At 35.1% G+C, this 26,821-nt stretch overlaps 1 protein-coding gene across 11 annotated transcripts in view; it reads right to left on the bottom strand.

The window, feature by feature from the left end:
- The window catches only part of LOC111508188 (hyperpolarization activated cyclic nucleotide gated potassium channel Ih), a 298,974-nt gene that overhangs the window by 68,782 nt on the left and 203,371 nt on the right, over nucleotides 1–26,821 (bottom strand). For all 11 annotated transcript variants that reach the window (XR_012466886.1, XR_012466887.1, XR_012466888.1 and 8 more), the window contains exons 3-4: nucleotides 25,193–25,356; nucleotides 19,497–19,633 (exon numbers count right to left, since the gene is read on the bottom strand). Coding sequence is in view for 8 of the 11 variants with exons in the window: in XM_074180651.1 (XP_074036752.1) it covers nucleotides 19,497–19,633; nucleotides 25,193–25,356 (301 nt within the window). In the remaining 3 variants the exon portion in view is untranslated. The remainder of the gene's footprint in view (nucleotides 1–19,496; nucleotides 19,634–25,192; nucleotides 25,357–26,821) is intronic.

Genomic DNA, 26,821 nt, shown 5'->3' with positions numbered 1-26,821 from the left:
TGGGGTACTATCTCCCCTTCTGTGGTCGCTCCTGGTGGTTATTCTGCTTGATGCCCTCGACAGTAGAAAAGTTGATCTGCAAGCTTATGCAGATGACCTTGTCATCCTGGCAAGGTCCACGTCGCGTGGACGTTGGACGTTGTTCATAGTTGGTGCCTGAGGGAGCAGCTGTCTGTCAACCCCAGCAAAACAGTGTTAATCCCCTTCACCAAGAGAAGGAAATTGGACGATCTAACGCCACTTTCCCTCAATGGTGTGGTCATTCCATTTGGAACGGAGGTTAAATATCTTGGCATTGTCCTTGATAAAAGACTCACCTGAAACGCTCACTTGGAAAAAGTTTTACACAAAGCCAGACTGTCTCTATGGACATGTCGAAGGATTTGTGGTAAAACTTGGGGTTTAGGTCCCAAACAAATCCATTGGATTTATGTGATGATTGTCAGACCAATATCACGTATGGTGTAATTGCTTGGTGGCCGAAGGCTTTACAGAAAACGGCCCAAGCAAAGCTCTCTGGCTTACAGAGACAGGCTTGTCTGACTATCAGTGGTGTTATCAGTAGCACACCGTCAGCGACCATGAAGATGCTTCTAGATCTACCTTCTCTCCAAATTTTTCTGGAAAAAGAGGATAGATGGACTGCATACAGACTTGTGCACATTGCCAATTGCACAAATCAATTCAATGCAGAATGCAACAGGCTGTTGGATGCCTAGAAACTTATGCGACTGTATTTCAAGCGGAAATTTACGCTATTGAATTGTGTGCGGAGAGATTAGATAAATCTAACCTCACTCACAAGTCAATAAAAATATTTTCGGACAATCAAGCGGCGTTGGAAGCTCTTGCTCCCACCGAGCAACGTCTAAATTGGTAGCAAACTGCCAAAAAAGACTCTCCTCGATAGGAAGATTAAACATATTGTCTCTGGTCTGGATTCCTGGCCATACTGGCCTGGAAGGCAACGAGACTGCTGACTTCGTTGTAAAGCAGGGTGCTGCAACCAGCTTCATTGGACCAGAACCTGTCATTGGTATCGCTTCGAAGCTTGATTCCAAACAGTTGTTGGACTACAGTAGGGATGAACTACGATGTCTAACAGGCCTTCTTACAGGTCACTGTCAATTGAATCATCACATGCAGAGACTTGGACTGTAGGAAGACAGTGTGTGTCGCCTTTGTCTGGAAAATGATGAAACTGCAGAGCATATACTTTGTACCTGCCCCGCTGGGGACCGAATCAGGTTCTTTGAGTTCGGCAGATCCGTACTCTCACCATCTGATCTGAAAGACCACTCACCATACAGACTAATCGGCTTCGTTAAGAAGCTGGGTTTATTTGGCCGAGTGTGAATAGGTGTAAGCTACAATAAACCCTTATGGGTTGCGGTGGAGGGTCGAATAGACCCACTCACTTGAGGCCTACCTACCTAGGCGTTTATGTAAATGATGGGTTGGATAAATTATCTTTGAAGTATCCAGTATCCAATCAGTATTCGGTGTATCATCAAATTTCAAATTGTGGTTTAAGGGAAAAGTGAGTCATTGTTCATTGAATTCATAATGATGCCTTCACCTTCTTCTGGATATCCACAAACATTCAGAATATCTAGTTTAGGAAATTTCAAGTTTACCAATTCAATATAAGATAACCCGATCACTTACAAATTCCCCAGTGACAGCTTTCTGTTTCCCCAATCAAATTGAACATTTCATTTTGGACTACCGTCCATCGTAAGCTATCTTCAATAAGTTTTCAAAATAATTGAATTTTCATAAGGTATTCGGCAATGGATAGATTTGCCCATAAAAAGTCTGAAAGGCTTGATTTTGTATTGTGAATTCACTGAACAGAGAGGGTTTTCAGTTTTAAAAACAAATATGAGTTTTTTCAGTGGAGTATCAATGTAATGGTAATTAAATAAATTTGAATTATTTAGCAGGTCTTTTTTATTGTGACTCCCCTGAAACAAAAATCTGGGTACGGCCTTGGGACGGATTGATTTAAGAGGAATATTAGTGTGAATAATTCATTACAGCCTGTGAGTACATTATCACTTATAAGGCAACAAAGACTGGCGTCGAAAACGCTCGCATTCGCTTGTTTGGTTTGATTCATACAAGACAATGACATTGTATTTCAACAACGTCCAAATAATTTGCAGTACGTTGACTGTACGTCTGTGTGCATTTATGAGAAGTCGGGGTAGTGTTGCTACCGGAGGAGCCTTAATATAAACGTTGTCTATCCCTTTGAAATATAAAAAAATTATTCACTACATAGGTCTACTTTCATAAATAAGTCCACAAAAAGTTCGCGATGAAGATGGCTTTCTATACCGATTTTAATGTTCAGATGTGATAACTGGAAAGCTATCGAAACGGATACGATATCAATCATCATCTAATAAATACTTTAGTTTCCTTGGGTATTTTATGTTTTTATAACATACAATTCAAAATCAAATCATAGGAGTCATCACGAAATAAACACTATCGCGAGAGAAAATCAGTTCAAGTGGTCACTCAAACAATTTTTTCAAGGACAAAACACAAGCACTACAAGAAATTCCTTAAGGCGCTCTAAGAGCGGTGCCTGTCCGAGAGAAGCGATTCACATTGGATTTGAATTGCTGGAGATTGAATCCATTTGGGGAAACGTTCTCAGGAAGTCCATTCCACATGAACGCAGTTTTCCGAATAAAAGAGTTTTTAAACAGTGAAGTTTGAGGTGTACTCAGTTGAACCTCAAAACGATAAACAGCCACAGTTCGTCGCGTATTTCTGATATGTACCGCTATTGGTGAAATCAAATGTGCCAAGTCACTTGACCACCTCCTGTGAAAGTATCTATAGAAGAAAGCTAAATCTCCAACCTTTTATCGATGTTACACACTATCAAGGTTGCAAGTGATGTTCTCGTCTCCAATCAGGCGGATGGCTCTTTTCTGGATAGAATCCAGCAGCTTCAGGGTATGCTTATGGGCGGAGCTCCATGCATGAGAACAATACTCCAAAGAAGGTCTTATCTGAGAATCAAAAGTGCTGAGGCGTTTTCCGTGTTCCAAACCAGTTTTCTGGTTCGGAACAGTGTTCCAAACTTTTGAGAAGCAACCTTTGCAATTCCAGCGACATGATTGTGCCAAGACATATTGGTGTCCATTTTGGCCCCCAACAAACTTATCGAAACAGAAAGCCAAATTGTCTGTCCTGATATTACTATATCCGGTTCGAAGACATTTATCTTCATGGAGAAAACCGATGCTTGGGTTTTTGTAACACTGAATTGAACCTGGGTATTTTCACTCCAATTCGAAATCACTTCTAGATAATCATTGAGGTATGCAACCTCCTGCTGCCGTTGAAGATGTGCATCAGCAGCCGATGTCCTGGAATCCAAATGAAATGACGAGACAAGTGTACTATCGTCAGTAAAACAATATATTGGATTCTTCCTTTTTTGCAATAAGTTGTTGATATAGGTCGAAAGATATCCATCAGAAGCTGGAGAGCCATACACAAACATGATCCCACAAGCCATAGAAACGAAGTTTGGCCAGCAAACACAAGAGCCACACAGCCTTCCAAATATTTAAGGACATGTGGTTTACGGCTTTCTGCATGATTTTTGATATCACTGATAGTAAAGCGACTGGATATTTGAAAGATGTTTCTCGCCCTTTTTGGGAATAGGCTGAACGCGAGCAATATTGCATCAAGAAGAAAAAACCTCTTCGTTGTAAGTCAGGTTGAAAAGTCTACAAAACACTGGTGATAGTCCATTTGCGCACTTTTTAAGAACGTTGACGGGCACCTTGTTGATATTGGGATATTTCAAAATTCGTCTGACTTGATGCTGTCTGAAGGAAATTTTCGGCATTGTCGATTCTAGTGTGGGAGTAGTGAGTGGTGCCTTTTCCAGAAAATCGACTGTGGATTGTGACGCAAATTGTTCAGCTAGTAGATTTGTTTTTTTCTATGGATGTTTTGCAATTGAACCATCTGCTTGTGTTAGTACTGAAATTGTGGATTTTTTAAAGTTTCAACAGCTTGAGCTACCGACCAGAGGGATCTAGACCCGTTGGGACTGGCAAACAGTTTATCCTCAATTATCTGATTGTGAGGTATTTTGCTTTCATTTATTCTAAGTTTGCAGCTGTTGCGAGCATCAAGAAACGTAATCTGGTTTTCGGCACTGGTTTTTGGCAAGGTTTGCCGTTAGAAGTTCGTTTCATTGAAAAAGGGATATATGCATCCATGAATGATAGAATAACTTCCGCGACTTCAGAAGCACAAGTTAATGAATCATTAGAGCTTAAACAAACTTCTAGCCACAGAAAATTTCGGAAATGGTCTTGAAGATCCTTCCACTCAGCAGATCTGTAATGCCAAACTTTACGTCGCTTAAAGTGTTCTCCAATATTTATCGGTAATTCACTCAACACTAAAATGAGTTTGGGGTCAGAGGATCCGAAGGGAGACTACACAGTGACTGTGTAAATTTCTGGATTGGTTGTTAGGTATAAATCCAGAAGATTAGCATATTCTTCATCACTGTCAGGAATCCTGGTTGGCTCATTTATAATCTGAGTAAGTTGCTTATTGCAAAAGCCTCAACTTCGCGACCTTGTTCGTCGTCAATGTTCGAAAATTTGAGCCATTCAATATTGTGAACATTAAGGTCACCGAATATGTAACTTTCGGCACTGGAATGATTAATTTGCAGAAAGTCAATTGTGTTTGCAAAAGCTATATTGGTGGTCGATAAACGCAGCATATGAATTCAGTGATCTTTCGTGATATTATTTTTAACCACATAACATCAATGAGTAACGAGGGAAGGTTGCACTTGCGTTGTCTTTGTCGTATTTTTATTTTGTGGCATCTTTATTGCAAGTTCGAAAGCGATCCCAAAAACCAACACTTCCCAATAGCCAGAAATGCAATACTCATCTCGACGCGCGTTTCACCAACAAAGTTAGCGTCTTCGGGAGATACAGAGAACTCATCTCCTGGTAATTAGGAAACGTGCGGAAGATACTGTTATCGGTTAGGTGTGATGGAGAGTTTTAAGATTTTGTAAAGAATATTTTGTGATTGGTTTTTGGCGGAATGCAATTATGCATAGATCTGAAAAATAAAAAGCCACACGTCTATTGCTCCATTTTGAAAAAATATTTTTTGTCGAAATTTAAATTCAGGAAACATTTTTATGGTGAGCTCTGAATATCCTACTTATTCGATCAACTATTTATACAGCACTTCAACGTGAAATGTAATGAGGAGTGGCTGCATCCTGTTACTTTGTGAAATGTTTGAATTGAGATTATTCCTGTATTGACATTATCTCGAGATTTTGATGAAAAAGCAACTGATTAAAATAATGTCAAAATTTGGAATACAGAAAGATGCCTGCTGGTTTTCAGTTCAGCGCTCTAAAATGAAAAAATAATATACAAATATTGGAGATATATCTATCATTGAAAACATTCAAGTGCCAAAGGGGAAAATGGAACAGGGTGTTTCCCAAGCATGTTTCTAGTATAGACGAATATAAAGAAACGATATTTCGTTATTGAAGAATAATGACTTGATAGCAATAAAGTATAGCTTAAAATGAATCGGTATTGCCAGAACTATATTTTTGATATAAGAATCGAGTATAGTGGCCAGTTGGTTCCATATAGAAAACTTTCAACTTCAAATTGATACTAGAATGTATATAAACTCTGAATATGGGAAAAAATAAGTGAGTGCGATTTGAACGACAATTAGGAAATTATAAGAATATCACTGAAACTTATTCAAATCCACTGTTACTTTATTTTTTCAAAATGTATTGTTCTTTCAGCACATCGCTCTTTGTCTTGCTCATATACTGACTGATTGACTTTCCTATTGTTATCTTTTTTCACTACTCAACACATTTACTCGTATTACACATAAGCAGTAAAACAACTTTGTGTGAGTCGCTGGTTGTCACCCTCCTGAACTAGACATATATCATTGATGGTCCTGTAACTATTAGAAGCTATGCTAATCGGAATCGAATGAAACAAATCTCTGAACAGAAACAAAACGACTGAACGGATTTAGATGATACTTCTCATAAATACAGCTTGTATATCAGAATAACATATAGGCTACACTTTACGAAGGTTTCGTGTAATTTTGGTTATAATATAACGCGTCGCGTCTACTGCAAGACCACGGGAGACTATGCACGGGGGTAGCAGGCGGTCTGAGCAATAAAGCGCCATCGGCGAGAACGCGGACCCGAACGCGAGCAGACGCGTGAAGACAGACGTCGTGTTAGTTTTGCGAATTTCTTTATAGGTGACATAATTCGATTCTCGAAGCTATTCATTACTTAGTGCAGTTAACATTTTTCTAGTAACTGTATTTTTGAAGCAAAAATATAAATTACTAGCTGTCGTCCGCTCTTATATTAACGTTCAGCAGAAGCTACTGAACCTACAATCTTGAAATATGCAGGTAGGTTCTTTGAATAGCGTTAATGAGCACCAAGAAAACGAATCAGGAATTTCCACATACAAGGGGGAAAAATAGGGGTTTGAAAATTGTATTGAATTTCGTCAGTTTTGAAGTTGGAAACCTGACGTTTTGGATTATTGAGAAAATAATGTAACTATTTATTTGAAATGGTTTGTCACGAAACTCAATGTGACAAACCAAATTCTACACGGACGACGCCACGGACAACAATTAGTATAACATTATTTAGCTATGTGAAAACTATTTTATAACTGATTATCAACTGATTATTGATCATTTATCAAATACATTGATTATGGTTGAGCTGGTTGAGCCCTTTCGCCGAGACCGAATACATCGACACCGTGGTGCAAATGATCATTGGGACCGAGAATCATGTGCCATAAGTAGACGCCATAAGCCACAAATTACATATTATTATTATTATTATTATTACATTGCCACTCAATACAAGGTTTAATAATTTATCGTTAATTTTGAAAGATGAGCCTGAACTCCAAATTATGTCTAAGTCCAAAATTATGATTTCTGTTGCTCAGTAAAATCTCTTTTTCTCCGTCTTTTGTTTCTCAATAATTTGAATCCAATGTTTACTCGAACATACAATCATCTTCTCAATAAACCATACTAAAAACTTTAAGAAATTTTCTCTATGTTCATGTACAATGTATATTCCATATCATTCAATATACCTATTATAGGTTAAATAAAGCATCGGTTTGAGCTTAAATTTTTTCTTAAGTTTTCTATGAGTACATGATATGAACTCTGATTATAAATCAAATGAAGCTTCTTTCAGTTCAGTTCAGTTCACTAATTTTTTTGTCAATTCATATACAAAATGCAATTTTTCTGGTTAGGTTTACTTTGCCTTGAATTCTTTCAAATTTATTCTGGAAACTTCGGAAAACAACTCGTTAACAAAATAAAATTTTCGAAAACAAAGACCACAAGCTGTTACTTTTCCCGAAGTCGAAACTTTCTACATGCGATTTCAATAATAATTTTGATGCTACCAGAAGTTAGTGTTTTCGATATTTTTGCATATTTGGATATTTGGCGTAGTCCCTTCTTATAATTTCTCGATTTTGTTAAAATCCATTCCTAAATACTAGGACTTTCACAAAATTGAGAAATTTCAAAATAGGACTTTGACAAAATCAATAAATTATAAGAAAGGACTACGCCAAATACGCAAAAATATGGGTGTGGTGGATCATCTGAGTACTCAGTAGGGGTGTGCAAACACACTTACTTCCTGTAGCAACAAAATTATAATAGAAATCGCATGTTAAAAGTTTCGACTTCAAGAAGAGTTACACACCTTGTTTTCTTTGCTTTAGAAAATTTGATTTTGTAAAAGAGTTGTTTCCCGAAGTTTGTACTCGTTTCTTTCGTAAGTCAAAATTTGAAAAAATTCAAGGCAAAATAGGCCTAGACAGAACAATTGTATTCCACAGAGGAATTGACAATTTGAAGATTGAGTTGGAGGTACATAATACTAAACTAAAAGCAGCTTCGTTTGTTTTTATAATCAGGGTTCACCATATACTCACAGAAAACTATATAAGCACAAACTTAAGTTCAAACCGATGCTTTGTTCAACCTATAATTTATTGAATTATGAGATGTACATTGTACATGGCGCCTCTACCCAAATGTATCTGGCATTCGGGGAAAGGGCTCAACCAGCTCGATCTCCGGTTAAAAAATAATAATAATAATCCCTTCTATCGATAGATAGTAAAACATATACAAAACGATACAGGAATAGAGAACTATTGAACTATTTACCAAAGGTTGAGTTAGCTATTAACCTATTATCCCTAATGAAAAGCAAACCAGGCGCTGTCATCTACTCAGCCATCAAAAAATATCAACAATAAAGCAGAGTGTCTGGTAACTTAACGCGTACATGATATTGTAATCGGCTGCTGATCAATTTATATGATATATGAACGATAATCAGTTATAAAATAGTTTTCACACAGCTGAGTTATGTTACATTTGAGAAACCAGAATCCTTATGTAAGGAACGCTTGACATTACAAAAAACAAATTTCGCGTCTGAAACACGAATTCAACAGTTTTGTTTCATTTGTATCCGATTAGCTCATCTTCTGATAATTGCAGGACCATCAATGATACCTGTGTAGTTCAGATGAGGTGAGGACCAGCGGCTTAAAATTTATGTCTAATAAACATGTAAATAGTAAAGTGAGATAAGAATAAAAAAAGTAAATGAGTCGGTATACAGGGTGTTTTTCGAACATGCGTAAAACATATAGAGGACTTTTTCTTGGACTATTCTAAGGATATTTTGTCCTTTGATGATTTTTGATACAACGCTTTGTTTCGAAGATACGGAGCGAAAAATAATTTCGACAATAAACATGTATTACCAAAAATTACATGTAATGTTTCTTCATCTACAAGAACTGTTGAAAATAACTACTCCTCACTCGGATGCAACCTATTCGACACATACAAATGATCACTTACGATACATACTATTCAAATTAAATGTCTGCAGCCGTTTGTAGTAATCGGAATGTTGTTGATAGGTACCAACGGAATTATTAGATTTTTATAACTTGGTAGGTCCAGTGTAGTACGCTATACTTTTATTTCTCTTACGTTAATAATTTTGAAATTACCAAAATTGTTATTGTCGTAATTCTTTTTCGCCCCCTATATTCGAAAAAAAGTGCCCTATCGCAAATCATCAAAGGACAAAATATCCTTAGAATAGTCCAAGAAATAGTCCCTAAATTTTTTGCCGCATGTTTAATAAACACCCTCTATACATACTGTATAAAAAAATACATTACGAAAAAGTTAAGTAGTTTTTTGAGTAAGTCTCAGTTGGATTCTTATCGTTTTTTATTTGTCGTTCAAGTCATAATCATTCATTTCTTTTCATATTCAGAGTTCATATGAATTCTGGTATTAATTTGAAGTTGGAAGTTTTCTATATGGATCTAATCGGCCACTATATTCGGTTCTCATATGAAAAAAGTATTTTTAGTAAATTATCTAAAAAAAGAAATCGTTCAGGCCAGTTTCAAATTACCTACTCTGTAGATAAATCAACTGACACTTATCAGAAAACAACTACTCCCCTGGCTAATACCACGAAGGGCGTTGGAATATTTCTGACAGGTGTCAGTGGAAGATTCTTCACTGAAGTTATTTCTGCATAAGCTGTTTGCGATATAACTGCCAGAATCAATTTTCAATTATTGGAACACACTTGCAGATCGGTTTTGGGCTGTTTGGCCAAGGTGCAAGGTAGTGTCTATCATCAACATGAAATCAATTATTTCCCATAATTGAAAATCGAATTCAATGCCAGGGGAGTAGCTGTTTTCTGAAAGGTGTTAGTCCATCAACCTTCAGTGTAGGTAATTTGGGATTGGCCTAAACAAATAGTTTTTTTAGATAATTTGGTTTACAGCCAGTCTCCAAGTATGCCCACTCATTTTGTGAATTTTTTTTCCTTATGCGAGGAATTGGTAAATTTTGGATATGCGGTTGGTTACCACGTTCACGGGCAGATATGGTGTTGACAAACATGTTGCTTGTTCATTTCTACCTTATTCGAGGAATGATACTCTGAGAGGAATTCGATTTTCAATTATGGGAAATCATCGACTTCATGTTGATGATAGACACTATCTTGCATTGGAGAGTGACTAAACAGCACGAAACCGGTTTGCAAGTGTTCCGATAATTGAAAATCGATTCCGGTAGTTGTATAGCCAACAGCATCTGCAGAAATAACTTCAATGAAGAATCCTGTACTGAGACCTGTCGGATATAATCTAACGCCCTTTGTGGTATTAGCCAGGGGAGTAGTTGCTTTCTGATCGGTGTCAGTCCATTAACCTACAATGTAGGTAATTTGAGACTGGCGGGAACCAATTGTTCTTTTCGATAATTTCATTTATAGCCTGCCCTTAAGTATGCCTACTCATTTTGTGAAGTATTTTTAGTACATCCTGTACAACTCTCAAGATATATTTTTGTTAGTAAAGATGTAGTTTCTTTGTAATTTTTCGAATATAGTTTTGGCAATACTCATTCATTCTAAGCTATACTCTATTGCAATCAAGTCATTATTCGTCAATAATAAAATATCGTTAATTTATATTCGTCTATAGTAGAAACATGATTGTGAAACACCCTGTTCAATGTTTTCAATGATAGATATCTCCAAAATATTTGTATATGATTTATTTTATTCTAGAGCGCTAAATTGAAAACCAGTAAGCATCTTGCTTTATTCCAAATTTCGACATTATTTCAATATCTTCCTTTTCCATCAACATCTCGAGATTATGCCAATACTGAAATAATATCAATTTAAACCTTTCACAAAACAACCGGATGCAGCCACTTCTCATTACATATCGCGTTGAAGTGCTGTACAAATAACTCTGAACGATTAAGAAGGATATTCAGTGCAAAAGTGTTAACTTTTGACAAGAAAAAAAATCTATTATCAAATTGGAGCGTTAGACGTGTGGCTTTTCATTTTCAGATATATACATAATTATATTTTACATTAAATAAATTGTATCAAGAGTGTACATTATCTTCTCAAAACACCACATTTGAGTTTGGAGAAAAGGTAGTTTTCGTATTTAACAAAGTTGACGGATTCCCTTAACAGTTGTTCATCACTTTTCATGCTGGATGCACAAAATATTCACGTTTTTTTCCACGTCACAATATATGTACTTTTTCAAGTGAAGAGCATATAAATACATGAAACCATATAGTAACAATCCACTAAAATAACGTTGTGACGGTTTACGAAGATGATTATGACAACGATCACGAAATTTTTACTTCATCTTATTGAAATTATTCATGAAAAAGAATAGATTTTTGACAAATCAAAATTATCCGGTGTTTCTGTTGATATTTCAGTAGAAATGTGTTTTGCTTCTTTTATATTATACAGTGCATTTCTTTAATGCCCCCCATTTTTTTTTTGAATAGGTCAACTCAAAAAATTGAAATTTGTGATAATGAAATAAATGCATGAATACTTCATTTTGAAGTGGAATTGACAGATGACGGCGACTGGGAGTCATCTGGAAAAAAAAAATTAAATAGAAAGGAGGTCTTGTGACACATCATTTTGAAGCTCCTGACGAATACTTCGCAACCCTAGAATATGAAGTCAATATCTTCACCAACAGCAGAATGGCGGAACAATTAATAATTTCCTGAATATTCCTTTTTATCTGCCATATGGCAATTCCACCAACCCAATGAGTTTTGTTAAGTTTTTTTTTTGTTTGCCGTTATTGGCAAACAATCACGTTTTTCGGAAAGCACATACCCAATATCCGGAACGTTTGGGCAGGAATATTGGGAAACCATATTGATCATTGATCAAAATTCAACAGAGGAACTGTATTTGAATATGCTGGAAACAACAAAAATGGAGCACCACCACATTACTCCAGACAAGGAAGAAACTAGTTGAATACTACTTTTCCCAGTCGTTGGATTGGCCGTCGAGGTCCTACCGAATGGCCAGCCCGCTCGCCAGATTTGACACCTTTGGACTTTTTAATGGGGCTTCTTGAAGCAAAAGGTGTACGAAACTGAACCTGCTTCAATATTGGATATACAACAGAGGATAATAAATATTTGTAGAGATATTGTAGTTACTGTGTTCGGAAATGTTCGGCGTGAAATATTGGATAGGCTGTTCGTATGTCGAGAAGTTCAAGGCAACCATTTTCAGTATCTTCTGAACTGACAAGATGGCGCCCAGCCGCCATCTTGAAAGTTTCATCTGTCAATTTCACTTCAAAATAAAGTATTCATCCATTGATTTTATTATCCTCAATTTTTTCAGTTGATCCGTTCAAAAATATAAGGGGGGGCATTAAAGAAATGCACTGTATATCATCATACAATTATATTTTATGTCGAAACTGTATAAGAAATCCAAGGAAACTTTGAATCTTTGGAAAACTTTGGTTTGGAAGGAGTGGAAATTCATTTTCAGAGAACTTGTGATGCATTCACTTAGGTAGATACCTGCTCTACTTGAGATCAGAGCTACTAAAGTTTTCCTATGGACGTTATGATAAATCTTCCAGCTTGTCTCTGTTTTCACAGAGTTATTCCTCTATCATTTTATGTAATAGAGTTCTCATCGCAGGAAATATTTATTGTGGCAGTCGACAGAAATATTAGAGAACTTGAAGCCCAGTAGCCAAGAATACAATCTTCATTGGTTATTGGGAAAAAAGGTTTTGGCTTTCTACTTCACCATCTCCATACACATTTCTGATCTATTTTACATATTCATTTGACATAAGCAGTGAAAAAACTTTGTGCGAGACGTGGGTCCTCACCCATCTGAATTACACAGCTATATCATTGATGGTCCTGCAATCATAAGATTGGCTGACCGGATGACTGTTTCATGAAAGTGAAATTTTATCTCTTTCAATTACTATATTGTGTAGCAACCCTGTGGATGACATCTAATTCAATTCCCTAACGAATGTTTGGAATACAAACTGAATAAGAAGAAGTATTTTTTGTATAATTAGGTGTTCATATAAAAGTATTTGTTTTGAAAGTTTTTTCTGTCATGTAGGTTACATTATGTTAGGTCAGAAGTGAGAAGGTCTATTCGACCTTCCATCACAACCCGCAAGGGTTTATTGTGGCTCATACCTATTCATACTCGACCAAATAAATCGAGCTTCTTAGCGAAGCCGATTAGTTTATATGATGAGTAGTTTTTCTTTCTGGTCAGATGGTAAGAATGCGGCTCTGCCAAACTCTGAAAACCTGATTCGGTTTGCATCGGGGCAGGAACAAAGTATGTGCTCTGCTGTTTCATTATTTTTCAAACAGAGGCGACATACAATGTCTTCCGACAGTTCGAGTCTCTGCATAAGATGAATCAGACGACAGTGGCCTGTAAGGAGGCCTGTTAAAAATCGTAGTTCATTCCTACTGCAGTCCAACAACTGATTGGTTTCAAGCTTCGAAGGGTGAATGAATGCCTTGGAGTAAGTCAATACTGGAAGACTTTGCCGAAATCCATAAATCTTGTTGCCATCCAGGTGTTTGGCAAAACCTAAAGCGATGCGAATTACAATTTCTGATCCGATGAAGCTGCTTGCAGCACCCTCCTTTACATCGGAGTCAGCAGTCTCATTGCATTTCAGGCCAGTATAGCCAGGAATCCAAACCAGAGACAATTTGTTAGGTCTTCTTATTGAGGAGAGTCGTTTTTCGAAATTTGCTACCACTTTAGACGTTGCTCGGTAGGAGCAAAGAGCTTCCAACGTCGCTTAACTATCCAAGAATATTTTCACTGTCTTGTGTATGAGGTTGGATTCTACCAATCTTTCCGCACATATTTCAAAAGCATATAATTCCACTTGAAATACAGTCACACAGGACCCTAAGCAGGTTGATATCTCTGTCCTGGGTCTGCGACTGAAAACACCTGCATCAGAACCTGAAGGTGTTTTCGATCTATCTGTGAACCATTAACTATCTGCTCTTAATATTTACTTCTTCCGGAAGATCCAGTCTTCTCTACTCGAGAACGGTAGTGTATAAGGCAGTTCTTAGTTGACAGTTGAAGGCATAATGTCAGAGGACATTCCTAGAATGCTGTGACTTCCAGTGTCAATCAGCAGTTTATTGTAGGTACTCTGCATTATATTTATTTGTGCAATTGGCGATGTGCACAAGTATATATGCAGTCCATTTAGTCTCTCCAGAAAAATGTGTAGAAGAGGTAGATCTAGAAGTCTATAATAGGCAGTCCATCTAGTCTCTCTCTCCAGAAAAATGTGGAGGGGAGGTAGATCTAGAAGGATTTTCACGGCCGCTGACTGTGGTACTAATGGCAACACAAATTGCCAGACGAGCCTGCCTCTGTAAGCCAGAGAGCTTCGCTTGAGCCGTTTTCTGTGAAGCCTTCGGCCACCAGGCAATTGCCCCATAAGTGATCATTGGTCTGACAATCATCACATAAATCCAATGGATTTGTTTGGGAACGAAGCCCCAAGTTTTACCATAAATCCTTCGACAAATCCATAGGGATAGTCTGGCTTAATTTAAAAATGTTTTCAAGTGAGAGTTCCAGGTGAGTTTTTTATCAATGAAATTCCAAGACATTTCACCTCCGTTCCAAATGGAATGACCTCACCATTGAGCGGAAATGGCGTTAAATCGTTCAATTTTCTCCTCCTGGTGAAGAAGATTACCACATTTATGTTTTTTATATGAAAGTAGTTGTTTCGAGAAGGCTTTTCTTTCATTTTGTGTCTTAATGGTTGCTTCTTTGCATGATCTTTGAATAAAGTTTTTGAAACTAATTGCTTTCTTTTTTCTTTGGATGATTCCCACATTTTTTGTATGAAGATGGAGAAATAGAAAACAAAAACGTTTCTTTCCGAAAAATTGATCTCTCCTGAAAATATACCCCTTATTTTCATCAATTGTTAACAATAACTTTTGGTTTATAAGAAGAAAAAATAGTTTCATATTTTCGAGACAAGATAAGTCTGTTCTATTAATTTAACCAGATATTTATCATTTTGGGAAAATATAAAAACACTAGGTAGTTCTAACCAGTCAAAAAAGTAGATTTTCTTTCATTAGGACTTGGCTTTTAACACCTTTTGATGGAACTTCATCAGAAGTGTTTGAATTTAGTTTAATGGCTCTGGTACTACCGAAACATTCTATTCATCGAATGAAAGACCAGTTATATTTGAAAAGAATATTATGAAGTGAATTGGAAATTTTAATTCACCGATTTCATTATGCACAAGTTTTGTAATGAGAGTCTTCCAATTAAAAAAAAACTATTTATATCCATTGAGGAATTTTCTGCACTTCTTCATTGAAAATGTTTTCCTTAATATATTTGAAATACGATGTTCGAAGAAATTTGATAATTCTAAATTTTTGCGCTGCAAAATCGAAATTTCAATACTGAAAATATTAGTGTAGGTTCTTGTTGAAGAACTTGAAGAAAGGCTAAAAGTCACACAGCAGACAGGGCATGACGAAAAATATTGAAGTACTATGATTTATGAAAAAATATAACGAAACTGTAGTGGAAAAAATTGGTAAGGATTATATTATGTTCAAATGAAAAGTAAATGTTCATAATTCAGTTTTATATAATTATTTTAAATTTCGTATCATGTATACGTATGATTTATTTTTCCTGTAATCTGATGTATTCGTTAGGAGCCACAATCGAAATGATGATGTTTCTCAAAGGTTGAATAGGAAATTTGATAGTTAATGGTACTAGTACAATGTAACGATTTACGACGGCCTCCGCTTTAAACGCGCTAGAATTTTTCCTATAAGGACACTTGAAATATATCGTGTACATAAAACGAGCTTTTACTAGGTAGTACTGAAGATCAAACTCAAAGAAGATTTAATTGCAGGAATATCTTTGACAAGGTGTTGCAATTTTCTTCAGTAGAGATAATCTTGTTTCAAATTGTTTTGTATTCGTTCAGTAACTCAGGTTGCTTTGCGTGATAGTTCTGCTACGTTTTGTTAAAATATGTTATTATTTTTTGGTTGTTGCTTGTATTTTACTTCATTGTAATTTCAGTTTATTTTTCTCTATATAATCGTTATATTTCAGCTAATCTATTTGATTTTTCACAGATTTTTTCAGGGATTTCAAATCAATTACCATCATATTAGACAATGGAAGTCCGAACTAATGAAATAGTTACAATATTTTTTAACAAACCAACAGGTTGGGTTGGAAACAGGTTTCCAACTTTAAAACTAACGAAATTCGATACAATCTTTGGAACCCCATTTTCCCCTTATTCCCTTTCTTGATGCTCATTTACGCTATTCAAAGAACCTACCTGCATATTTCAGTCAATCAATAGGTACCCACTTATACAATATTGAATAGCATCAGCAAAAAAATAACTGAAAAGATTAGAGTGAAAAATATTGGTAATCCTACTAATCCTACTCCTACTAATATTATAAACGCGTACAGTTGGTGAGGATGGATTCAAATGTAAGTTGGTAAGTAGATTGATCATGACCTGGAATAACACAGATAAAACAGCTAGTATTGTATTGTATTATATTGTATTGTGTTGTATTGTATTTTGCCCAATGGCGAAAATAGGGGTTCAAAGATTGTATTGAATTTCGACAGTTCTGAAGTTGGAAACCTGACGTTTTGGGTTATTGAAAAAATATTGTAACTTATTGTTTGTAATGTTCTGCAACGAAACTTATTGTGACAACGAAATTCTAAGTAAGAGAAGCCGCGGGCAACGGGTAGTAATTTATATTTTCACTTTAAAAAATACAGTAACTAAAAAAATATGCCAACTGCACTGAGTAATGAATAGCTTCGAAAATCGAATTATGTTACCTATAAAGAAAATTCGCAAAACTAACACAACCGTCAACGATGTCTGCCCTCACTGGTCTGCCCGCGTTCGGGGCACGTTTTAGGCGATGGCGCTTCATTGCTTAGACCGCTCCTCTACCCCTGTACATCGTCCCCCGTCGTCTTATAGTAGACGCGACGCGCAATGGCTTACTGCGTAGCGTCAAGTTGATTTTATCGGAATAACTTTTGAACTATTCGTCCAAATTACTTAGTGTATTTATTGTAATTGTATTTATGACTAAGTATTTTTCATATAGTGGCTACCACATAAGAGGAAGATATTTGCTATCGCGGACTTTTATTCAGAACTGTTTAAGATAAACAATCTTACGGTACATTATCTTCATGTGACTTCAACGGTATAGGCAGCACATGCCAAGATAGCATTCAGGGAAAAAGAATTTTTTCGACTTATTTAATACTTATCGTTATATTATGACCCAAAATAACACAAAATCTTTGTGAATTGTAGCCTATATATTATTCTGATGTATAAGCTGTATTTATGTGAAATTTCAGTAGTTCAGTTTGAGTAGAACATAGATGATGACAGTGCGACTAGCTGTCGAAAGCGCTCGCATATGATTAAATAGGAGTTATAAAGCTTCAAATTCTTTTTGTGACTTATAATAATATTGAAATACTGAAAATGAAGGAAAATTAGTTGCATCATACAAATATATATATATATATATATATATATATATATATATATATATATATATATCTATATATATATATATATATAAATAGAGATTTTATCGAGGGTGCATGATATAAATCAAAAATTAAACAATTTGTGGACACAACACTCCGCGGTTTGCCCCCCTTTTTTGAGTGTTGTGTCCACAAATTGTTTAATTTTTGATTTATATATATATATATATATATATATATATATATATTCCCATATATATAGTTTCCCATAAGGTGCGCACCATTAAAGTGCGCACCTTATGGGAAACTTTTTTTTCGAAAAGTTTCAATGGAGTTTAACTTCGGCACTTGTTTGTGCTTTGAATTTAACTTGATATCATGCTGCCAACTGCGACCCACTGACGTTCAGTGTTTGTCAAATTCAACTTTTTTTTTGAAAAAAATTGAAATTCTAGATCGAATTTAACAAAAAGTTACTAGAAAAAGTTGTGTCTACGGCAATTTTATATCCATATGCCAAATTTTATGCAACTAGGAAAAGTTAACGTTTTGCTTGTTTTTGACACATATCCCCTTTATTTTAAAAAACAAGTTCGGTTAATTGTCATCAATTCATGTATACATAACAAACTTATCATGGTGTTTAACTTTTCTGATAAATTTTTACTCATCTGGACATTTTTAGAGAGGAATTAAAAATGTGCTATAAAAATTTCAACATGACTGGTGCAAAGTTTCAATCACAGTTTTCCGTATATACAAGGGTATCATCAGCAAATGAGAGTAAAAGAAGGTTGCAGTATTTTATATCTCTATTATATTTACTAATCAACATGGAACTGGGAGGTAAAAGTAGGTTACCGCAATAATTAATTTGTGTAATTAAATATGTTCATATTTCAGGTTCACACTTCCTAATTTTTCCTGCGCCAGCAAATACATAATTTATTTTATAACAATTCTTTGCAGGTTATGTTGTTTGCAAGTCACATGAACATAAAACAGAAACAGTAATACGGAATATGCATGCGTCAGATTAATGGTAATGGTGACGATAATCCTCAAACCATTCTGATAGATTTCGAACATGTTTGAATCTTGGATGGAACAGAAAACTGATAGTTTACTAATGGTTGAAAACTCACGTTGGAACGCAATCACATTACTGCGCAGAATCCTGACTGTCAGAAACTGTTTCTGACGCTGGTTGGAACGAACCTATAGATTTGAAGCGCTTTCATAATATTTTAAATGAAAATTCTGCAATTTAGTTGAAAAAATTTTGTTAAATATCAATATGCAACAATCGTGAAATTGACGGTTACTTCAAAAATAAAAATTGAAGATATTTCAACAAGTTTTAATTGAGAAAATGCTTGAGTAATTCAATTGAGTAATCAATAATTTGAATGAGAGGATACGACATTGAGCCTAACTTTCAATTCTTGATAACAATTTGTTGTATTGTTAGAAATGAAGATTTCTCATTTTTGAACGATTTCAAGCTATTCTGAGTGCATATATAATATAGTGATAAGTCCCATAGTCACTTTTGGCGTTATTTGAATTTCAATTGTGTAACCGATAAAAAAATTCCATTTTTTACACAATCAATGTACTACACTGTATTCATCACTTAAATTCTTATTTGACCTTTCGAAAAGAAATCCTTGTTAATACTCGTATATAACAATAGGTTATATCAAGTTAATCTGACGGTTTGACCTCTTCCAGTAATGGATCGAACCAATTTGGCTTCTCAAACGAGTGAGTAATTGTGATTGATTTCCCCGATTTCAATTTTCCTCAATAACTGCGATGCGAACCAAATCAACAAGTTATGATGTCATCAAACGCCACTTACTTGATTGAATATTAAAAATATATAATCTAGAGGAATGGACGAAATCAGATCGAGGAAGAACCACGTCCTCAGGTAGTGCTTAGCTATCAGTTTTGGATCTAATATAACTTGTTCCGCATTGTCTTGCTGCATTATACCTGAAACAAATAAATTCATTTCCAACATTTCAATTTTTCTACATTAAAAATGAGTAACTGTATTTTCAGTTTTGCCTGCATTTTTGTACTTGACAACAATAATAGTGCAATAGGAGACTATGGTTCGTTGCAGATACTTCGAGATATAACTTTTGTTCTCGTAGTGAACGCACAAACCATTGATGTTGTCTGCCGCAGTAGCAGACGAAACGTTTGGTACGTTAAGTTCCACTCGACCATGACCTATTAGCCCGGATTTTGTTCTCTTTAATAGAAATTGTACAGTCAGTCATGGCGAATATGCCATCTATGGGTTTAGCCACGAATATAATAGATGAGCGAGGCTCTCCGAAGCCGTTTGTTGCCCTCCTATAACGGAGCTTGTTTTGTTGTTCTGCTTTCAATAGCTCTGTCATATATTCATTATGATAAATTTGTAATTGAATAGATCGTAACATGGAAATTTAAAATAATTAGATATAATGAACTTATAGCAAGCGCCAACGTGATGGTGAGCGATCGCTCAGGTATGACTCTCCCAACTAAATTCTTATTATATTACGATAAACCCTTTGCCGCCTAGTGTCGAACCTATAATTAGTTTTAATTAGGGTAGCAAATGGAACATTACTTGTTTGTAATTTCTTTTCATATTTTATTTAGTATTATAGGTAGTAGTACTGTTCATTGAAATGTTATACAATGATACATTTTTCCAAAAATAAACTTTTGTTAGGCGATGACATTTTTTTCAGAATCAACACAAATTATTCAGACAATTCCAAACGCCAACAGCATGAGAGGACGAGTAATGATACGCCTCTGTTCAGAGTATTTGTATGTCTTACAAGAGCTGTAGTGGGAGTTATATTGAAAATGAGTTTGTGTGCATGGGGGCGGGCTCGCCATCACGTTCAGCGCTTGCTGTACTTCACTTAAATGAAGTTTGATATTAATTATGGTGGATTTTTCCTTCAAAAGTGACCTATTCTCTTCTCCCTACTGTACAGACTATCAATCTCATTTAAATACCACCTCATCAAAGCTGTGGAGCAACTGTGATTACCGGGGCCAATCTGGGTCGAATGAGTGCTATCGTCTTCCTTCGAATGAACCACATAATTAAGATTAACTTCACTTGATTAAGTAAGTTCGCTTGATTTATAAATGTGATAGCATTCCCTTTTTCAGGTAATCACAATGTAGATGTTTTAAGACAATTGCAACAGATTCAAATATTTTTTCATGGAATCGACAGAACAAACTTCATAATTGAAGGTATAATACTTTATAATATAATCGAGAACTTCAAATGTGAATGTTTAAGGATTGGTTGAGCTCTTTTCGGAAAACTTCGTATCTTAATGTTTGGTTTTGTCGCTGCTAGAGACAACATCGCTTTTCCTACTGTCGAAGTGAAAGTAGTGCGTTTCTTATTTCAAACTTTCAATAACCTACCGGTAAATGACAAAAAGTCATTTACAAATGTATGTAAATTCACGAGTTGAAACCCCAATTTGAAACTGAATATCAATGTGCAGTACCCCAATTATCGTTTCGATCGAGGATAAAAACAAAACTTTTGTTTTCTTTTTTTTCTTGATTTATAATAAAATAGCTATCACACGCAGCGAGGCACCATATTCCCAACGGCCTCAGTTGCAGTTAATATTATTGCAACAGAGATGCTTTCCGTGCAAAATGAAAAACTGAATACTTGTGTTGGAGCAATTCCATCTGATAACCTCATTATATATAAGAGAATTGATGCTCTGAATGAAAAAGCCAACTTTGTGAACACTGATGAACTTTATAATGAGTTTAGAATGAGATTGGTTCGTGATATTATTTGTGATTGTTGAAAACCTCAACACTTCTGAGATTGTCGTTGATACTTTGACAAAAGTATTAACCACTATGGCTACTGAGACTGGGGACTCTCAACTCGAACCACAATCGACCTATCGAATTTGGTTTCTCTAAAGAAGACCATGCTTTACCTCATACTTTGTACCCAGATCTGAAAGTTGGGAAAAATCCAGCACCCAAGCAACTACAAAAGCAAGAAGAGAGCTCATCTAAAATGAATCAAACAAAAATTATTGAAATGGATCATTTCACAGGGTCAAAAAACTTAATGGAATGTTCTGGTTACGGGAACTTGAAACAACTTGTTAGTAAATTAGTTTAATTCGATGTTCTGTGTTTAGGTGAAACCTGAATATTACCGGAGTTTTTTCCCAACACCAAATCGTTATTTTCACACCTCGACACGTGTTTCGATCACCAAGTGATCAACTTCAGAGGAAGATAAATCTTCCTCTTGAAGATGATCACTTGGTGATTGAAATACGTGTCGAGGTGTAAAAATAACGATTTGGTGTTGGGAAAAAACTCCGGTATTATTCATTACTACACCAAAGGTCCCAAACAGTATATCACAAGTAGGTGAAACCTGTTAATCCCAGATTCCTTCAATGAATTTAGTATTATCGAGTTTCACGCGCTTGATGAAAAATCGCTTGGGAGACCAAGCGGTGAGTTATGTATATTTTATGAAAATATTTTGATTGTAAGGTATTGAACAAATCTCCATGGTGATTAATTTGTTACATCTTTTTTCTTACTACGGATCTCATCATGTGTTATTTATATCTGAAACCCCCAATATACCTCTAGCATACTCATACAATTGATTTGTTAAACTCCCCATTAATTGAATTCCCACAAAAGTGCTTCGACTTGCTGAAATACTAGAAGATGATGATGTTGTGAATACGAGAGGAAGAACCCTCATTGATTTTATGAATTACAATTCTTTTACTCAACTTGATAGACCTCACGTTTGTGAGCAAATTGGGCAGGAGTACGATAGACATGGTATGGTAACTAATAGTCATACCAACATTCTAAATAACTTTTTTGTTGTGTGTTTTGTCGGTAACTGTATCACTACTCGCCGATTGTAATGTTTTTCCCGAAGTTGTGTCGGGAAAGAATTCACAAAAAACTAGTATGGAAGGAGGAAATGGGTTTAATGTTCTGATTCTGAAAATGAATCTGTACTGTCTGATTAAAATATTGTCAATGGGTGTCTTCCACTACCCGAAATTATGTTTTGATGAGCAACTACGCCGAAACAAGTGTGATATCATATACAACTGGTCACTACAGCTGGAAAAGTTATTTATTTCGATTGGTGCTTTGCATATTTGGCATTACATATGATACTCTTGTGACCAACAATAAATATCACCTTCCCAAATTATGTTTGTGTCTGATTAAGAAATGCTTAAGGCTGCTTTACTATCCCATTTTATTCTAATCCTATTTTTACTCATACTAGAAACTCAAAAAATTATCTACCACTGAAATTGCCATACATGTGTCACTCGTACTATTGCTCAATTGCGTCAGATTGTTCAATATACACTGTAAAAAAACTTGATGTTGATTACCTGACAAATATATAGAAACCTCACTTTCAACTGTTAATAACTTTGACCAATATGGGACAAATAGAATTTTTATTACAGTTAAAATATTTTGAAACTTAGGTTATTTGTAGTGAGCGAATAATTTTGTCTTCAATTGGTTGAAAATAGTCCAATATATCTGAAATCACGCACGCACGTGAGCACGAACGCAAGCACACACGCACGCGTGCGCATGAACACACACACACATGACTCGACGAAGGAGTCGTAATCACAAAGCTTCACATCTTTATAGGATATTTATTCTGATGTGAGCTTAAAATTTGAGGAAACTATGAAAAACATCAGTGAAATATATAAGATTTGCTGAGTTCAAGAGTTAAAAAAGTTCATATCTTTGGAATTCAGTAACAAGCGACAATATCATAAAATCTAATAAAGTCATACAGTTTTAGAATGGAAGAATTTATAGTGACTGAAATTGTACTCTCTGCACAATTTTATTCACTATACTGGTGTCATTTCCACTCAAAGGGAAAAGTTGAAAAAGTTTTTTTAATTATTGTTCTCTCTTCCATTTCCATTGATGTGTAGTTTCCAACCATACCTACCAAATGTGACATATATTTGCTTGCAAAGAGATGGTAGTAAACAAACTTTGAATCTGAAATGTTCAGGTTGTCATCGAGAAATAAGCTCAAAACTTCACACGGTGACAGGTACTGAGCAATTTCTATCGTTTAGTCATTAAACAGCAGTTATTGGCTTCTTGAAGACATGCTCGAGCTGAAGAAAAGTCTTACCTACCTGTGTAAACTACGTTTTGAAAAACGTGATTCTAAAGGAGACCAATATAGAGAAAATAATAATCAAAAGTGCGTTCAGTTCGCTGTACAAAATTAATCAACGAAGTTTATGATATTGATAAACGTCGCTTTGATATATAATAATTATATTTGCATATTAGCAAAAGCAGTTTGTTTGTTATGAAGTAATTATTTCTGTGAAAATGATACCAAAATATTTAATAATAACTCAAGGTCGCAACCGAATAGATTATAACATTTCTGTGTGCAAGATTGTTTGGAATCTATGGATTACTACAATAGTATGTTATGCATCACACACATGCTTATATAGACTTTCCTTCACAACAAAAAAATGAAACATGAAAAGCGTTAAAATAAATCGTGTCTCAGGCACTTTGCTGTCTGGGTCGGATCTTTCCTGACTTGATGAGAGGTAATACCTTTGAACCAGTCTGTAGGTGATCTACTCGACTAATTTCAGTACGATTCTGCTGATAGATGAACGAGAAATATCCGCAAGACTAACCTCTGTAAGTTATGAATGTCTGTTGGATATAATTCAATGTTTAGCGTGGTATTAGCCGTGTAAATTGTTGTTTTTCGGTAGGAATTTGGAAGAACCTACTGTGTAGATACGTTGGAAGAGATGAATATTTCAAAATTCCATTTCGAAAAATTAATTTTCTTATACGTATGAATATGTATCTCTCCTCTATACAGTCTTCAGACACATTTGATTTGCGTTAAAAATATATAAACATGTGGGAAGGTAATTTGTCAAATGTGAAAATACTATTTCCGTTTTTGGTTTGCTTGGATGTAATTCCAGAAATGTGTGTGATAATTATGAATAAATTTATTTTCGGTGAATTTTAAATTGCTATATTTAAAATGGTGAGAGGAATGAAGGAAAAAATTGCTGATTTTTCAAGTGAATTCAAATTTAATGACCTTCTCGGTTTATATAAATTCAAGAATTGTTCTAAGGGTTGAAATTCATCAATACATTTGATAGATTTATTCTGAAAATATATAGATATAGCAATAGCAACTCTGTTGAAATTTTATAAAACATTCAGACTTTTCGAATGAAAATGTATTTATAGACGAAATTGATAAACATGTTATTATTACGAACATATGCATATGTCTACTAATTCTCCTGAAAAATTGATTTTTTTCATTACACGGACATACATCGAAAGTGTTCACTAATATAAAAAAAGATCTCCTTCTATTGCAATTTGAGAAGGGTTTGATATAGATGTGTAAAAATATTTCTAAAACTATCATACACAACGAATAATACCCACCTGTTCTAAAATTTACAACAATATCGATTAAAAAAATGGTATCGGACAGACAATTGAAGGCAATCCAGCGGGTGCTCAGATCATCATTGAAGAAACTTATTGCCACTGGTAATATTATCAGATTCGCAACGAGGAGGAGTAACATGCACAGGTCCCAGTAAAATCTGAAAAAAAATAACTTTAGTTATATAACATAATGCTCATACATCTTTGTTTTTTGGTTTATGGTGCCAGAAATTGTGGAATCAACAAGTATTGTATATAATCAGCGACAGTGTGAAATATCGGTAAAGTTAATGGAAATTAGATATATTTATGTCCTCAAATCGAAACTTGAACTCCATAATTCAATAATTGTTTTTTTAACAAGGAATTATACCTTCATTTGGTTGCAAAGCTTAGATGTTATGAAGAAAAAAATGTTATATAATATATACCTTTTCATCAGTGGGGAAAGCGGCTATAGATATTTGAATATGTAAAAAAATACTGTTGCATGGACATACTCGAGCGCGTCAGATATTGATTGCATCAATGTCCTACGTATTTTTAATAATGTTGGTATGTTAATCTGATCGTTTGCATGATGTGGGTGATTGTACGTAAGGCTTAAAAGTGAAAAGAAAAAAAAATTAATCGACCACGTCAGATTTTCTGAGGGGGTGTTAAGTGCAACAAAAAGAAGCTCTCATTCAATAATCTGCCGATTTCGATCTGACGCAAACTCGCGGCTATTATTATGATGTGCAAAAAAAAATTCGCCATTATGAAATACTCAAGCGCGTCAGATTAAGATATATAAGGTTCATCTTTATGTTTTAGATGTGCTGTCTCATAATCTGACGATTATGTAGAGGGATTCGCTTAATCTGACAAAAACAATATTTAAAAAAAAATTGTTTGATACTTTGAACTCAATCAACTGAAAAGCTCAGGAAATAGCTTGCAAATTAAAAAGTGTATGTTTTTTAAGGAGAATACTTGTAGAAAATAATTTTCAAAAATGCTCAAAAAAATTTAATTTTCATAATCAATTGATCAATTAATGAAGAAAAGAGAAATGAAACTTTCAACATAGAAAGTTTAATTTCTCTTTTCTTCATTATAATTTCCTACCACGTAGTAATGGCTACATCCATCAATTAATTTATTAATTAATCATCATCTTCATCACGAACGAGTCTCTGTGATCAGCTGTGATGGCGTCATGGCAACAGAATTCAGAGTGGGGACGGAGTCAGAGAGTAATAGATAGAGGAAAAATGAATAGAGAATAGAGGAATAGAAACTCGGAGAGGGAAATATAGGTATCACACAGCTGCACGCATTGAACTTTATCGACGAATTTTATTATTTCGGCTTGCGAAAATCGTCAGATTATATGTTTTTCGTTATCCTTAAATTATTTCCTTCAAAATAAAAAAAAGTTTGCTACGCTCGAGAATGTCGAAATGACGGTATTTTTTTACAACTTTGCTGCCCTCCCCTTTCTTTACGTCACTCTCAAATTGTAAGATTACTGGAATATACACTTTTTAGCTGGTGATAAACTCACCCTACCTTAATCTGGTACTTAATCGCGTACCCTGTATATTAATCTGCTGCGCTTTAGTAAATCCCGAAATCCCC

The sequence above is a fragment of the Leptinotarsa decemlineata genome, unplaced genomic scaffold, assembly GCF_025532065.1.
Source record: "Leptinotarsa decemlineata unplaced genomic scaffold, Ldec_3_MD MMD2_tig00026299_RagTag_RagTag, whole genome shotgun sequence".
In the NCBI taxonomy this organism is placed as follows: Eukaryota; Metazoa; Arthropoda; class Insecta; order Coleoptera; family Chrysomelidae; genus Leptinotarsa; species Leptinotarsa decemlineata.
The sequence above is the reverse complement of the archived record's forward strand: the minus strand, read 5'-3'. Positions and strand labels throughout refer to the sequence as shown.